Source organism: Diachasma alloeum, unplaced genomic scaffold, assembly GCF_001412515.2.
Source record: "Diachasma alloeum isolate Michigan unplaced genomic scaffold, Dall2.0 Dall_scaffold_00177, whole genome shotgun sequence".
Taxonomy (NCBI): domain Eukaryota; kingdom Metazoa; phylum Arthropoda; class Insecta; order Hymenoptera; family Braconidae; genus Diachasma; species Diachasma alloeum.
The window spans coordinates 1370693-1386130 of record NW_021680343.1 but is presented as its reverse complement, the minus strand read 5'-3'; the positions used below and the strand labels follow the sequence as shown (position 1 = coordinate 1386130).

Below are 15438 nucleotides of genomic sequence, written 5' to 3'. Positions count from 1 at the left end.
TTCCCCAATTGAGCATAAAATATACTCGAATACTCAATTCGATACTCAATTCAAGTACATTTTTTTCCGTGTTTCATTCTGCACTGTTAAAAAGAAAAAAATCAAATTCAGGAGAAAAAAAAGTGCAATTTCTGATTTTATTGAACATTTGAGAATATTTTCTGATTTACCAGAATTTTCCTGATTTCTATTAATTTTCATGGAATAATAATCTGCATTTCTTCCAGTTCCAGTGGAACTGTGTGACAAAAAAAATCAACAAATGCACCGAAAATTGCAGCAAAAAATTTTAACAGTGAGAAATGAAATGGAAAAATTCGTTTCTCAAATAAATTTCCTTCAATGACGAAAATAAAAAAATCTTCAAACCTGTGATAAATTTTTTTTCTCCAAGTGTAATCAACTTTTATATCGCGCACGCTTTTATCGGTCTCCCAGAAACTACCGTGAGAAATTCACATGGATGCCACGATTCGAGAATCGATAGCCCGTTCAAACGATCGCCGCGGCCTAATTCAATTCGAATTAATTTAATTTCAATGAGTGGACATAAAGAAATCAATTTCCTCGAATCCATTGATGTTTCTTCTTTAGAATTGGCTGTGCGAGCCCGTTGATCCCGCGATTGTCGATTGTAAGATGAATTTTTCTCCTCGAGATCGACGAGTCCCGAGATTCAACGGTTTCTCTCTCCATACCATCGTTATATTTAACCTCTATAAAGCGCCAATTTACAGTCGTCCCTCTTACTTGATTAAAAACTAAATAAATAATATTAAATACCAAAAAAAACGCCACCCTATGGCCTAGTCAGGCAATGTGGCACGTGATATCAGAAAAAATTTAATAAACTAAAGATAAAATTAACTTACGCGTTATTCGATTCGTGTTTCGTAGGTTCGCCGGAGATAAATTGATGAAATGAAAACCTCTAGGATGATATGTTCATAACTGTCACTCCTTTCAACTCAAAAAGGCACTCTTCGTTTAAAGTTTTCGCCCTTTGGAGTTGCGAAACGAGTGTTGCGACAAATACCGATTGAACTAATAAAAAAAACTACAAATAATTTGACAGATGACAAACTTTTAGAACAAGAGACACAAAAAAAATCAATAATTTAATGTTTCAAAATCGCCGAAAGAACTGAGAAATTTTCTATGTACATAATTCTTAAAAAATGAATTTTTCCAAATTAACCGGATGGAGAATTACTGAGTGAAGCGTACAATGATTGTGAAATACTTTTTGTTAAATGAAAAATAAAGTTAATAAATAAATAAATGTAACCAAAAAAAAATGCTGATAAAAATACGAGAGCTTTTGTCATCAATTTCAGAATTTTCACCACAAAAATTCTGCAATCGACTGGATAAAATTGCTGCGGCATAAAAATTAACGGTATACAAATAATACCACAATAAAAACCATGTATGACTATTCAGAGACAACGACACAACGCATTATAAAGTAATAATAATCTTAAACATTATTGAGCATTATCTCCTACGATTACGAGATAATAAAACAAAAAAAAAAGTTATTGCGTTGATGAATGATTATTATTCGTACTATAAATAAACTATAATAAAGTAGCCGAGTGAGTTAGCTGATAAGATGAGAATAATATGGTAAAAAAGCAGAAAAAACAAAATAACAAAATAACAATTAACGACAACCGATAAAAATTAAACCAAGAAATTTAGGCTTTAGCTTTGTACGTGAGAGTATGACGTAGTGGAGCGATGCGAAGAGTGAGAATGGAGTGAAGATTTGATGAGAATTCCCAATAACGAGTTTCGAAGAGATTAATGAATAATTTCGAGTGCAACATCTCAGCCTCGAGCGAACTTGTGCGATTTTTAGGATGTCCATTGCGAACGAACCTTTCAACTTCTGTCGAACTAGAAGTGAATAAATACAGCAAAGACAACTCAATGATGAACAATACTGTTGATACTTATTCGTTGCAACTGTGAGTCTTTTATTAAAAAAACGAAACGCTAGAGAATGTTCAATCAATTCGCCAGCGGTTCCCTCAACCCCTAGGAGCTATTGAAAAATTCATAGGAATATACGTTGTATTATTGCATCTCTGGACGAGCTCCTTCAATACCTGGCGGAACCCAGCATCAAGACACAGAGATTACGTTCGTAAAAACCCGGGAATGGGACACGATAACTGACACAAAAACGATCAAAAAACCGCCGATTGTAATAAAACTAAAATGCGAGCTCAAAAAAATCGCACGAAACTTGCTCAGGAATCTCCAAAATTGAGATGATTTAAAAAAAAAAAATCAACAACCGTGATAGAAAGACGAATCTAAGTGGATACAAAAACCCAAAAAAATGTAAAATCGATTGGAAAATTGAGAGAACAAAACCCTTGTATAAAGTAGAGTGCTTAGCGGCTAAAAAAACACAGGAACAAAAGCGAGTTTGTTGTTGAATATAATATTATGTAAACCTTTAAATGAGAAAACGAGAAGTGACGATGATGATAATATTATTGTTGTTAGATATATATATATATAAATATACATATATTATATATATATATTGATATAAAAATGAAGTAAATTAAATTGTAAGAAAGAATGACTACAGTACACTCTCTAAAACTGAACTCCACACCCGTATTAAATACCACAAAACCCCTCACGGTGAACACGGTTTTTTCGTAGGAGGTGTTATCACCGGCTCTTAGAAGGGTTTATTGTCCCCATCCGGACAGGCCCCTGGATTGTTACAGAGTCAAGACAATGATCTGCAGTACGAAACGAAAAGAAAAACGAGAGGAACATTAAAAACATTAAATATCTCCAACAACGCATGCGAAAGCAGGACAATTGACTCGGGGTCTGGGTCGAATCGTTATAGTTCTTATCACTAATTCATAGAATTCCGAAGAAAAAGTGGAAAAGCATAAATAAAGCCGAGGTTAAAGAAGTACGCATTTATGTTATTTAGTTCTAAATCATTGAAGGTCAGAAAAAAAATAAAAATCAATGATGTTACCGATATCACGTTTTTCATTATTCATTCCCACCCCGATTGGCAACATATTTTCATTTCTCCGTTCTACAAAAATGAATGATAAAACAAATAAATTCGAATAGTGGGACAATTGACAGCTGGATTGCTCACTGGTTGTGCTGACAAGTGAAAAAGTGCAGACGTCTGTCATTCTCAGGCTCGCAACCTCGATACCACGAGCAACCTTTACGCAATCTTATTTGGAGCGCCAATTACAAAATCAATCTGGAATTCAGCGAAATGAAAAACACGAAATACCGAGTGCAGTGCAAGCTTTAATGCACACTGGGAGGTTTTTTTTCAGACGATTGGGGAGAATGCAGTATCAGTCGACAATCGAGAAGCGCTCAAGACGGTTGCACTTTAGTTTTCGCGAAGCATTTAGCAAAGTCTCTTTAGAAAAGTTTTTTGTATCGTGCACTTCACTTTAACTCGGTCGTTATGCCAGACAAATCCTGAGCCGAGCTCTCAACCCTATTTCCGTTTGCTGTCGAGCATAGTTTCTGCAGACGTTTGCGGAAGGGAGAAATAAAGGAAAATTAAAAGTTGTAGAGAACCGAGTAAAATGACCGCTGCTACTGCAGCTACGTGGCTCGCCCTGGCCCTCGTGGTGGAAGGCCTAGTCGGTGAGGAAGTCATCCTCAGCTTAAACACTAAAAAACCGTTGACAATCACCAGCGAAAAGTTTCTGAGCTTCACCCTCGATCCTGCTGACATTCTCACGAGCGATTTCATCACGTAAGTTTCTGATGAGATTACAGGATTTTTTTAGGCACACGGAGGGAATATGCGGAGGACATTGTTTGGGAAATTTCAACAACTAGTTGTTGAAGTTCATCAAATAATTGTTGAAATTCAACAACAAGTTGTTGAAAAAATTCATTACGAACCAGTTGGGGAATTTTAACAACTAGTTGGTGAAATTCACCAAATTATTTTTTCCGTGTATAAATTTCAGAATTACTGGGTGAACATAGTAATCGAGGAACTCACAGGAACACAGTAAAATTTCATTTATTTCAACCGAATTTTTATGCTAAAACACCTTGAAATTTTTAACAATCACTCGTTCACACGAAATTTTCATTTTTTTTTTAGTGAAAAATCAGTTAAATTCTAGAGTATTCAATGGAATTGCAATTTTCAGGTCCACATGATAATGAAAATTATTAAATAATTTGAAAATTATAGATCTCATTGAAATATCAGTGCCAATTCAACATGGAAAATCCAATTATCATGAATTTCCAACCTGATTGAGAGATTCCGTGAACGATTTGATCTTAAATTGAATTCAAATTCACGACATTGAGAATTCGCGTGCAGCTATGGCTCAATTTTCGCGAAATTTCTAACAGTACCGAGTCACAATTTTTACTATGTTCAGCAGTAAATTTCAGAACGCAGCGGATGGGGGCCGGCCTTCTATTTTCTCATGTTAAAAATTACTATGTGCCCACAGTAAAGGATGATTTTGTATTTTTTTCCGTGCACCAACTGAATTCTCAACATTTTCAGAGACAATCCCGAGAGGTGTGTAAATATGGCGAGAGCTTTATCACCGGCATATGTACGTATAGCTGGTCCGAGAAGTAATTCATACACTTTTGCGAGAGCCCACACGACCTACGAGGAGGATCTCAGTTTTATTTTCACAGGCAAGTTAATAAAAACAATTTATGTGGTCCTAAATAATAATTCATACAACGTGACCTCTGCAAAACGAGAAATCTTCCGTGATTACGGTCATTGTTGCGTTTTTATGGAGAAAGAAATTTTAGTTTTTAAGACTCAATTTTTAGAAGGCGCATCCTGGATTAAAAAAAAAACTTTCCTAATTTAGAGCCGAAATTTCTGGTGCATTTTTTGGAACTTTTTATTGCATTACAGTTCCACTGAAGTTTGAACGAATTTTACCATTGAAAATTTAACAATTTTTGGGTACAATTGATGGAAATTGCAACTTTTGTTCAATTTTTCCATGAAAATTAATAGAAATGAAGAAAATTCAGGTAAATATATTCTTGGACTTTGCATTCTTGAAATTAATTGGAAAATCTGTACTGAATATTCATGTTTCGCTTGAAAATCCAAAAAAAAGAAGAATTCTTCACTTACTGCCATTGAAAAATTCGGAATTTGATGAGATTTCCATAATTTTAGTTCAATTTTTCCACGAAAATTAATAGAAATAAAGAAAATTCAGGTAAATATATTCTTGGACTTTGCATTCTTGAAATTAATTGGAAAATTTGTACTGAATATTCATGTTTCGCTTGAAAATCCAAGAAAAAAGAAGAATTCTTCACTTACTGCCGTTGAAAAATTCGGAATTTGATGAGATTTCCATAATTTTAGTTCAATTTTTCCACGAAAATTAATAGAAATGAAGAAATTTCAGGTAAATATATTCTTGGACTTTGCATTCTTGAAATTAATTGGAAAATATGTACTGAATATTCATGTTTCGCTTGAGAATCCAAGTAAAACGAAGAATTCTCCACTTCCTGCCGTTAAAAAAATTGGAATTTAACGAAATATCAATAAAATCTAAAAATTCGGAATTTTACTATTCTCTCTATCTTTCTATCAAATATCAATTTCTTTCTAAAAACATATAATTATCCAAAACGTTAGCCACTCAATCACTAAAAAATTTACACCCGGGATTCCCAAGACTTCGGGTTCTGTCACTCGAAATTAATGCTAAATTAACTTAATTTCAACCCTTTTCTTCTCTACATTCACACTTTGTTAATCCGAATACCCGTGATCCACTGTGCACTCGTATTATTATTCTGCCCCCGTATAGCAATGCCTTGTTCCATAGCGAATGAAATGTCCCGAGTATTCGTGACAGTGCACAACAACTCGAACCGTAAATAATCCAAAAATTCAAGTGACCCAATAATAAAGATAATTTAATTGGAATGGCAGAGACACAGTGGAATACCTTGAATTGGTGGGCGATGAATTCGGGTTTAGACGTAGTAGCGGCACTAGCACCTCAACAACATTCCGAGGTGGCCAGTGCGGCCACGAGAGATGCAGTTTGGGATTCCCGAAACGTACTGGATCTCATTTCATTTAGCGATCATATGGGCTACAACATCAGCTGGCAACTCGGATACGGTAATTAATTGATCCTCAGGAATTTACCCCCGGCAATTGTTCATCGAAACCAATTATAGGACGAGGAAAATGTAATATTGTTGGTGCTTCTAGAATGCCAGACGAGATGTGACATTAGTGGGGGAGATTTAGGCAAGGACGTGATGAGACTGCGAAGTATGCTGGAGGCATTTCCGAGGTTTGCTAGGAGTATCATAGCAGGGCCGGATGTTGTCACATTTAAAACTAGATTGCAGCAATTGTACCTTCAAGAGTATTTGAATGCTGGGGCTGGAGGGCTCTCGGCAATTACATGGCATCCGTAAGTCACGGATATTAAACTTTGAACTGACTTTTGTACAATTTTTCGGTCTCAAGGGGCCTCAAGAGGGATTCCTCTCCGGTGACATTTCTTTGTACCATTGTAATGAGGAAAATTCCGTAGCTCCTTAATCATAAAGCCGTATTTTATATTTCTTTAACAATATTTTGATAATTTGGTACTAAATATTCATGTTTTGCTAGGAAATTCAAGCAAGCGGGGAAATTATCGTCTCGTTGCTGCTCAAGAATTTGGAATTTCATTGAATTTTCAGGGAAATCGAAAACTCTGATTTCACGATTTCATTACGTTCACGAAATTTTATAGTAAAGTTTTGATCACAGAATTTAGCCCTGATGTTTTTCACGCTGAGTTTCTCATTAAGGATATCCAAGTACTTTGGCTATTTTTTCTCCAGTTGAGTCCCATTTAGCTCTAAATTTCCGAGCATTTTACCATTATCTCATTATGGAAATTTTGCGGCATTTGAATCTCGATATTGAATCATTAGAAACCATTTAAAAAATCGGAAAAAAAAATTTTTTTGAGAAAGATCGATGAAATAATTTTAAAAATGCAATTTTTGACAATTACAAGTATTTTCTACAAATAATTTATAAATAATTGTAAGAAATTCATTCATATCCAAAAGTTTGAACAATTCCAATTATTTATTCATAAACATTAAATATTCAAAAAAATAATAATTCTGCACAAAATGTAATTTGAATGACGCTGAACATTCTTAATTTTTTTTTAAATGTTTCTCGCGCAATTTAATTAACAAATTTGACGATTGAAAATGGTCGAATCGATAATTTGGTCCGTACCAAACTGTAATAATACCTGGATATCCTTAAAAAATTCCAGAAAAACCTTTCAACGGAAATAGCATAAAATTTCTGTTTCATTATTCAATTTCTCCAAAGATTACCTTTGAGCCCCCTTTCATGCACTTCTCTGGTCCCAAGGGGCCAGACAAGAGAATCTCCTCCCCAGACATTTCTCCTTCGTACCATTGTAATGAGCAAAATTCCTAATCCCCTCAATCATAAAACCGTATCTCACATTTCTCCGAACAACACCCAGGGACTTTGCGAGCGTCACCCTGGATCCCGTAGGAGTTTCGATGCACCACGACAATTTAGCCGTGGACAAGGAGCTTCTGTACCGAGTAATAGGCCGTTCCCTGGCAAAGAAGCCCCTCTGGCTCGGTAATTAATGACTCCATTACCCCCAGCAGTGTTGTATCACATACCTCTCAAGTAACAATTTATTATCAATCCAGCTGAATCGAAACCCGAGGAATGCAAGAAACAATTTCTGGGAGCTCTAGTTTGGACCCGACGGTTGGGAAATTCAGCTAAACTTGGCGCACAAGTTCTGATGAGGCAACCTCAAGAATCAAATCTCTTCGAGCCAACCCCCGTGAGCCATACCTATATAATGTTCTCCTTAAACTCAACTACACTGGCATTGGGATAACTTTAATACCCTAATTTTCCGCAGGACTACTGGGTATCAGTTCTCTACAAAACTCTGGTTGGTCGTGAAGTACTTGATACGAAAATAGCAACGGGTAACCGCACCCATCTGCACTTCTATTGTCAATGTACAAGACCCTCCTCAAAGTACGAGAAGGGTTCACTTACTGTTTTTGGCATCAACCTGACGCCCGCCAAACTCGCTGTTAGTTTGAAAGGTCTGAAGATCAAAACCCTGCACAAGTATATTCTACTGCCAGGCTTCGATGCGGAAAACCGAATGTTTTCCGAGTGAGTGCATCCTTTGTAAACTAGCTCGCGAGCCCTTTTTTCACTCCCTCGTACCGGCGATACTCATGGAAGCTTGTTTTAGGACTGTACTGCTGAACAACGAGCCGTTGAAACTTGAAAATGGAAAGGATATGCCGGAAATTAATCCGGCAGTGGCTACCAGTGCAAAAGGACTCTCCATGAAGTTGCCCTCGGGAGGAATAGGGTTCTGGGTCATACCCGATCTGAAGGTAAACTTGGTCATTCATATCGAATGCCTGGGGAAATACTCAACGCAAAAATAATGATAAGATAGATCAACCCCTGCTTTGTGTATTCTAGTTTTTTTGGCGGTATTTTGATCTTTTACGCCTGGGGAATTAGATGACTGAGATGTGTTGATGAATTACAATTTTTTCGGTGTAAATTGCCCCGGGGAGAAGATTATTTAAAAATTTTAATTGAAAAACCTGAAGTGATTGCTAGGAAATTTTATTTCTCTTGCCATTTTTGTGATTTTCCGGAGAGTTTGATGAAAAATAAGTGACAGATTTTTATTTTTCTGTAACATTGGACTTATTCTATCGAGATATTTTCTACAAGAATTCCTAAACTTGTTCATTCACTGTCCAATGCCTGGGGAAATACTCAACACAAAAAAAAGATAAGATAGATCAACCACTGATTTTCGTATTCTAGTTTTTTTGGGGGATATTTTGATCTTTTTCGCCTGGGGGATTAGATAACTAAAATGTGTTGATGATTTATGGTTTTTTCGGTGCAAATTGCTCCAGGGAGAAGATTATTAAAAAATTTTAATTGAAAAACTTGAAGTGATTGCTAGGGAATTTTATTTCTCTTGCAATTTTCGTGATTTTCTGGAGAGTTTGATGAAAAATAATTGACAGATTTTTATTTTTCTGTAGCATTGGCCTTATTCTGTGGAGATATTTGTTATGAGAATTCCTAAACTTATTTTATTCACTGTCAAATGCCCGGGGAAATACTCAACACAAAAAAAACGATAAGATAGATCAACCCCTGCTTTGTGTATTCTAATTTTTTGGGGGATATTTTGATCTTTTTCGCCTGGGGGATTCGATAACTGAGATGTGTTGATGAGTTACAATTTTTTCGGTGTAAATTGCTCCGGGGAGAAGATTATTTAAAAATTTTAATTAAAAAAACTTGAAGTGATTGCTAGGAAATTTTATTTCTCTTGCAATTTTCGTGATTTTCTGGAGAGTTTGATGAAAAATAATTGACAGATTTTTATTTTTCTGTAACATTGGACTTATTCTATCGAGATATTTCCGATAAGAATTCCTAAACTTGTTCATTCACTGTCCAATGCCTGGGGAAATACTCAACGCAAAAAAAAAGATAAGATAGATCAACCACTGATTTTCGTATTCTAGTTTTTTTGGGGGATATTTTGATCTTTTCCGCCTGGGGGATGAGATAACTAAGATGTGATGATGATTTACGATTTTTTTAGTACGAATCACCCCTGGGATAAGATTATTTTATCCCCTAGGTGCCCAAAAAAATTCTAATAGAAAAATCTGAGGTGCTGACCAGAAAATTCTATTTCTCTTGCAATTTTAGTGATTTTTCGGAGAGTTTGATGAAAAATAAGTGATAGATTTTTATTTTTCTCCAACATTCCACTTCGTCTATCGAGATATTTCCTACAAGAATTCCTCGGCATGAAGCTTTTCTTGCGTCATTATAAAATTCGATCTGAAGATAAACTAGTTCATTCCCTCTCAAATGCCTGGGGAAATACTCAACACAAAAACAACGATAAGATAAATCAACCCCTACCTAGCGCTCTCCATTCTTTCTTCGGGATATTTTTGCCTTTTTCGCCTAGGGGATTGAATAACTCGGATGTATGGATGATTTGCCATTTTATCAACGGAAATCACCTCTATAACGAGATATTTCACCCCTATCTGTGGATGATCTATCCTTTCTTGGTGTGAATCACCCCTGGGATGAGATTATTTTACCCTCTAGCCGTACGGAAAAATCATAATAGAAAAACATGAAGTGGTTGCTAGAAGACTCTCTTTTTCTTGCAATTTTAGTGATTTTTCCTGAAGTTTAACAAAAAACAGATTTTGAGTTTTTTAATAAATTCATCCGATCCAAATATTTCCTCTACGAATTCCTCGGCCTAGAGCTCTCCTCATTGAATTTCCCTCGACCCTCATGAAAAAACTCCCGAAATTTCAAGGAAATTCGTCACTAGAAATTCAAAATTTTGAGAAAATAATTCCTTTGAATTATTCCATAGAAATTAACAGAAATCAGGGAAATCAACGTGAATTAACTCAATTCTCATCTCCCATTTACATTTACCTTTAAATCAGTTTTTTTCATCACATTCTTTTTTACCCTTAAAATGAATTATTAAACTTCCCCAAAGTGCAAAATACGGCTATTAATTTTTCCCCATCGTTTCACGTTAAACCTTTCAAAACTCCACTTGAAAACTCATTCGTATTCCAGGTGAAGTTCTGTGGGGGCCAGGAGAATGACAACATAGATAAGATGGTGCTGAAAAAGTTGGCTAAGCGCTTGGGGGAATTTGAATCCACGGAGGACAGCACTAATGAGGACCCGGAATCCGAAGAAATGGGGGATAACTCTGACGAACGTTGGCCATTAATAAGAGCGCCCAGAAGACGCTGGAGAAAGGGTCGTTACAGCGCCGAGGATGACGAAGCAGCGCGCTACAAGAAGCTGGACGCGAGGAAGGATTTGGCGAGGCTAGAAAAATTGTTGAGATGGCGTGAAAATATCGAGGGGAGGCGTTCATTAACATTACGGGGTAAACCAGCCCTCATTGGCTTCGAAGATAACACCTACGAGACAAATGATGACACATCTGAGGAGGAGATACGCGCCAAATTGCAGATGTACAAGCGACGTTTGAACGAATACGAAGCGCGAAAGAGGAATTCCGTGAGGTCGAGAGATAAGACATTTGCCGAGAATGATTCCTTGGACAACGCGAGAATTGAGGAGGCAATGAGACTCATCAGCAAGGTCGAAAATGCAATGAAAAATTTCGAAGACACCCAGGATTCGCTCGACGCGGGTAACGACATCACCTCCGGTCTGAACAGTACAAACGCTGAGGAGCACTTCCTGGACGAATTACTGAAGACGCGGAAGATAAAGAGAACGAGTGTTCCCGAGAAAATTGAGGAACAACTGAAAGCAATCTATGAAATGCTGGCGGAGGAGAAGATGCGAAGACAGCGGCATAATGAAGCGAAATTAATCGAGGAGATGAAGAATGAGACATTATCAAGAAGCAGAAGGGACGTTGACAAGAAATTTGGTGACGACCCCCTGGGACTGCGTAAACCTTCCTTCTACACCAGAAGACGAAATCTGAATGAAGAGGTGAAGGAGAGAATTCTGGAGAAACTCCGAAGGAGGGGGGAGAAGAAGGACGTTGTATCGATCGATCGAAAGAACCAAGCCAACAGCAATGAGAATAATTTCTACGGTTTCGCCAAGCGGGATCCGCCGCCGGGATTCCCCAAGGGCGACGTCTACTTCATGACTGGGACGTCATCGGAGGAGAAACGAAACCAGGACTACGATTACATTGACGACAGGGTGCCGCATCAGGGGGGCAGACGAAAGAAGTCAAAGAACGCGGGGAAGATGGATCACCACGAGGTTGAGCCCTGGGTGGAGGACGAGAGTGCAGAGGTCGGTTACATCCCCAAAGAGTTCTTGGAGGCGAGTCCCCTAGGCTATCCCAGTATCAACGAGCATTCGGGGAAGCATGAGGAATTGTTCGAGGCAGAAGCCCGAGCCGATGCGCCCAACAACGGGGGAGAGGAGGATTACGATTCCGCGACAGAGGCAATTCCCCGAGAAAAACCCCGGAACGAGTTCCAGGACAAGCAGGCGAGGGACAGAGTCATCAAGCAGTTGAAGGGATACTACGATGACACGGCGTCGATGCAATCAGAGGAGGACGACATCTTCGGGCCGAGGACGGACAGAGCAGAGGCACAGAAATCGACGAGAGTCAGTCCCACTCAGCGTGGGAGAAAATCTCGAGAGCCAGTAATTAAAAACAACGCGAAGAACTCCGCGCAATCGACTCCGGTGGAGGACTTGGGAGCCCTGAGCCCTCACCCTCCCGCGGCAGCATCCGCAGCGCTCGCTTCGAACCCCAGGATCGACCAGGGAAACCAGAAGGGAAATAGAAGGTTCAGGCGAGACATCGACTCGGTTCTCGACAAAGAGATGATATTCCAGGACGAAAATAATCTCAAGGACTGCCACTGCCGAGTGATCAGGGGGTTGAGGGACTCGGGTCACCCGAGGGGCGAGTTCTACCGAAGATTTTCAGAGAGAATTCAGGAGGCGAAGGCGAAGGCGGAGAGTCTTAGGAGAAGGGCGAAACGAATGCGAAACAGATTGAGAACCAGAAGAGATATCATCGAAAGAGAGTACGAGGCTGAATCTGGGGAGGACGGCGAGGATTTTCTCGAACCTGACGAGAAGGTCAAAGCAATTGTGACAGTCGTTGAGAAAGTTCCGGGCGGTATTAGAGAACCTGCTGAATATGATGATGATGAGGAGTTTGAGGAAGCGCCTGAGTACGATAATGAGCCAGAGTATAACTATAACGAGCCTTCCTATGAAAATGACCCGTACGTCAGATTAGACAGAGACGCCCAATCAACTCCCTCACTCCGATCGCCGACGACTGTTCCAACGACGAAGGCACCAACAGCTGAGGCCAAAAGAAGACTACAAAACCAGAAAAACGTGAAAAAAACTGCTAAAACGCTCGAAAGGAGCTCAAAGCGGTCTCCAGATGTTCCGAAACTCTCTGACGATGTTCCCCCCAGAGATCCTAAGGGTAAACCGATGGAGGGAATCAACCCACCAGTCCCTGAAGCAGCACCTGCTAAGGTCTCTACACAAACCCTCGAAGGAACGAATCCTCAAGTCGAAATTGAAACGACAAAAAGTGCAAAAATCCTCAAAGAAATTGGAACTGGTGATACAACGACAGAAAAATCCCAGGATACGACGTCCGAAAATCTGGGAAAGCCCCAGCCAACGAAGAAAGGCGTTCGATCAGTCAGGAAAATTCTCTCAAAAGACAAAATCAAGAGTCTGGACAACGCGAAAGTCCGAGAGGCTCGTTTAATAGCGAGATCTCAAGCGCTTCTCCACCCAAAAGTCGACATCAAACGAAAGCCGAAGGCCCCTGAGGCTCCATCGAAGTTCATGGCGATGGAAGCGGCAAAGCGCCAGGAGCTCTACAAAAAGCGGCTCGATGAGCTTGCAAAACTGAAAGAAAAATTGAGAATAAAACGAAAAAACCTGCAGGACTCGATACAACTCGGTGAATTGGGAAAATCCGGCGATAGTGCGGCTAAAGTTGTCAAGCGCCGTGAAATTATGCAGCTGCTGAAGGAGGAGCAAGAGCTGCAGAGTATTGTTGACAAAGGTAAATGGGACTACGTGATGCTGTATAAACCAATTAATTATGCCTCGCTACCGAAAGTGAACAGTGGGGAAGACGCGCCTGAGAGTAAATATGTTCCCGAGTTCGCTGAAGTAGTGCCACCACTTCAGGAAACACGAGAGAGACGAACTTACGCTGCACCAGTGTCAGGTTATCAGAGGAATCCCTCGATTCTGACGTACACTGATGAAAACATTGGTAACACTGAAACTCTTGGTGCTCGTTCCATCCTCGGAGGGAGCTCAGGTGAGACAATTGTCGAGAGTTTGGAATATCCAGCGCTTCTGGCGACGAGCGAGGAATTTTCAACTGGAGAACCGGAAGAACTGAATGAGGAACTGGCTGCAGCGGACAGTAAAAGCAACCGGGGCGATCGGCGGTCCGGACCGTCAGCCCTCAAGAGTAATGACGAAAAATTGATCGATGGAAATGAAAAATCGAAATTTATGAATGCGAAGGACGAACCGAGTGAAGCCCTCCCTGGGGCGTTAAACACTCTCACCAGCACTCCGGAGAACAAGGAGAGACCCAGCAATTCCAGTAGAAAGACTAAATACGAAAGCCCCAAGTACGCTAGATTAGCAGCGGACAAGATTGCGTCTGAGAATGAGAAACAGAATAATGAAGAGCTCCGTGAAACTTTCGGCGTTGACGAGGCTCTCAACTCGAGTAAATACGAGCAGATGATGTTGGTTCCTTTGAAGAATCAGAAACGCCAGAGAGAGAGGCGAGAGATTGGTAACGCGATCAAAAGGAGTGATTCGGAGAATGAAATCTGGGGCAATGCCATTAAACTGAGGGAGATTGAACGACAGAAACTTGGGGGGGATTCGCTAGACGTTTACGCGAGTGTGGACATCTCCAGGATTGAACCGGTGACGGTGAGACCTGAGGAAGTCAGTCAGGAGGATCCTCTGTCCTCGTTAATTGAAGAGGCCATCCCCAAAATAGGCGATGTGGTGGCTAATGGGCTCGGCAAGGCGCAAAATGTCACTGGGTCCATCGAGAAATTAATCAACGAGTTCGAGGAGACGCGGAGTGAGGCTGAATATGTAGACGAGAAGACGCAGTTTCAAGAGGCCATTAAAAATAACCCCGATGGACTATTGACTCATGATTTTTTCAGCGAGACAACCCGAAATATCGCAAACTTTTTCAATCTTCTGCGGGGAATAGCTCATGCTATTATTGCTAATTAGTAGGAAAAATGACGGTCATTTTTTGGATGCGTCAAGCCAGCCGTATATTTAACGCTTTCTGATCATCTCTGCACGTATGAAAAAATCGTATAGATATTTTCTGTACGGATTGCGCAGAGAATTTTTATAGGATTTTCGTATGTGATATTAGGATATTTCTACACTGTTAGAAATTTCTTGAAATTTCAGGCACAATGTCATCTGAATTTTCAATGTTGTGAGTTCGAATTCAATTTCAAATGAGAACGTTCACTAAATTTCTCTTTCATGTTGAAAATTCAAGAAAATTGGGTTTTTCATGTTAACGAATCATTGTTTTTCAATGAACGCTTGAATTTTCTAACTCATCGTGAAAATTGAACATCACATACAATTGAATTTTCAATAGTTTGAAAATTCAGAGAAGTTATTGCCTGAATTTTCAAAATTTTCACGGTTTTTCAGTGCTGTATGGACCTGAAAATCGAGGATTACTTGAATATTCAAGAAATTAACTG

At 39.3% G+C, this 15438-nt stretch overlaps 1 protein-coding gene across 1 annotated transcript; it reads left to right on the top strand.

Annotated features, from left to right (window-relative positions):
* The first annotated feature begins 3576 nt into the window (after window positions 1-3576).
* LOC107037095 lies at window positions 3577-15086 on the top strand. The gene is made up of 9 exons (XM_015255457.1): window positions 3577-3775; window positions 4556-4695; window positions 5975-6169; window positions 6263-6470; window positions 7560-7684; window positions 7759-7898; window positions 7980-8245; window positions 8328-8475; window positions 10742-15086. Exons 1-9 carry the CDS (start codon window positions 3603-3605, stop codon window positions 14939-14941), a joined length of 5595 nt encoding a protein of 1864 aa, XP_015110943.1. The 5' UTR covers window positions 3577-3602; the 3' UTR covers window positions 14942-15086.
* The last annotated feature ends 352 nt before the right edge of the window (window positions 15087-15438 follow it).

Excerpts from the sequence above, each read along its gene's own strand:
- LOC107037095 (XM_015255457.1), top strand. The coding sequence starts at position 3,603 with ATGACCGCTGCTACTGCAGCTACGTGGCTCGCCCTGGCCCTCGTGGTG. Across the intron at positions 7,685-7,758 it reads AAAGAAGCCCCTCTGGCTCG|CTGAATCGAAACCCGAGGAA; the intron begins GTAATTAATGAC and ends TTATCAATCCAG. Across the intron at positions 8,476-10,741 it reads GGGTCATACCCGATCTGAAG|GTGAAGTTCTGTGGGGGCCA; the intron begins GTAAACTTGGTC and ends TTCGTATTCCAG.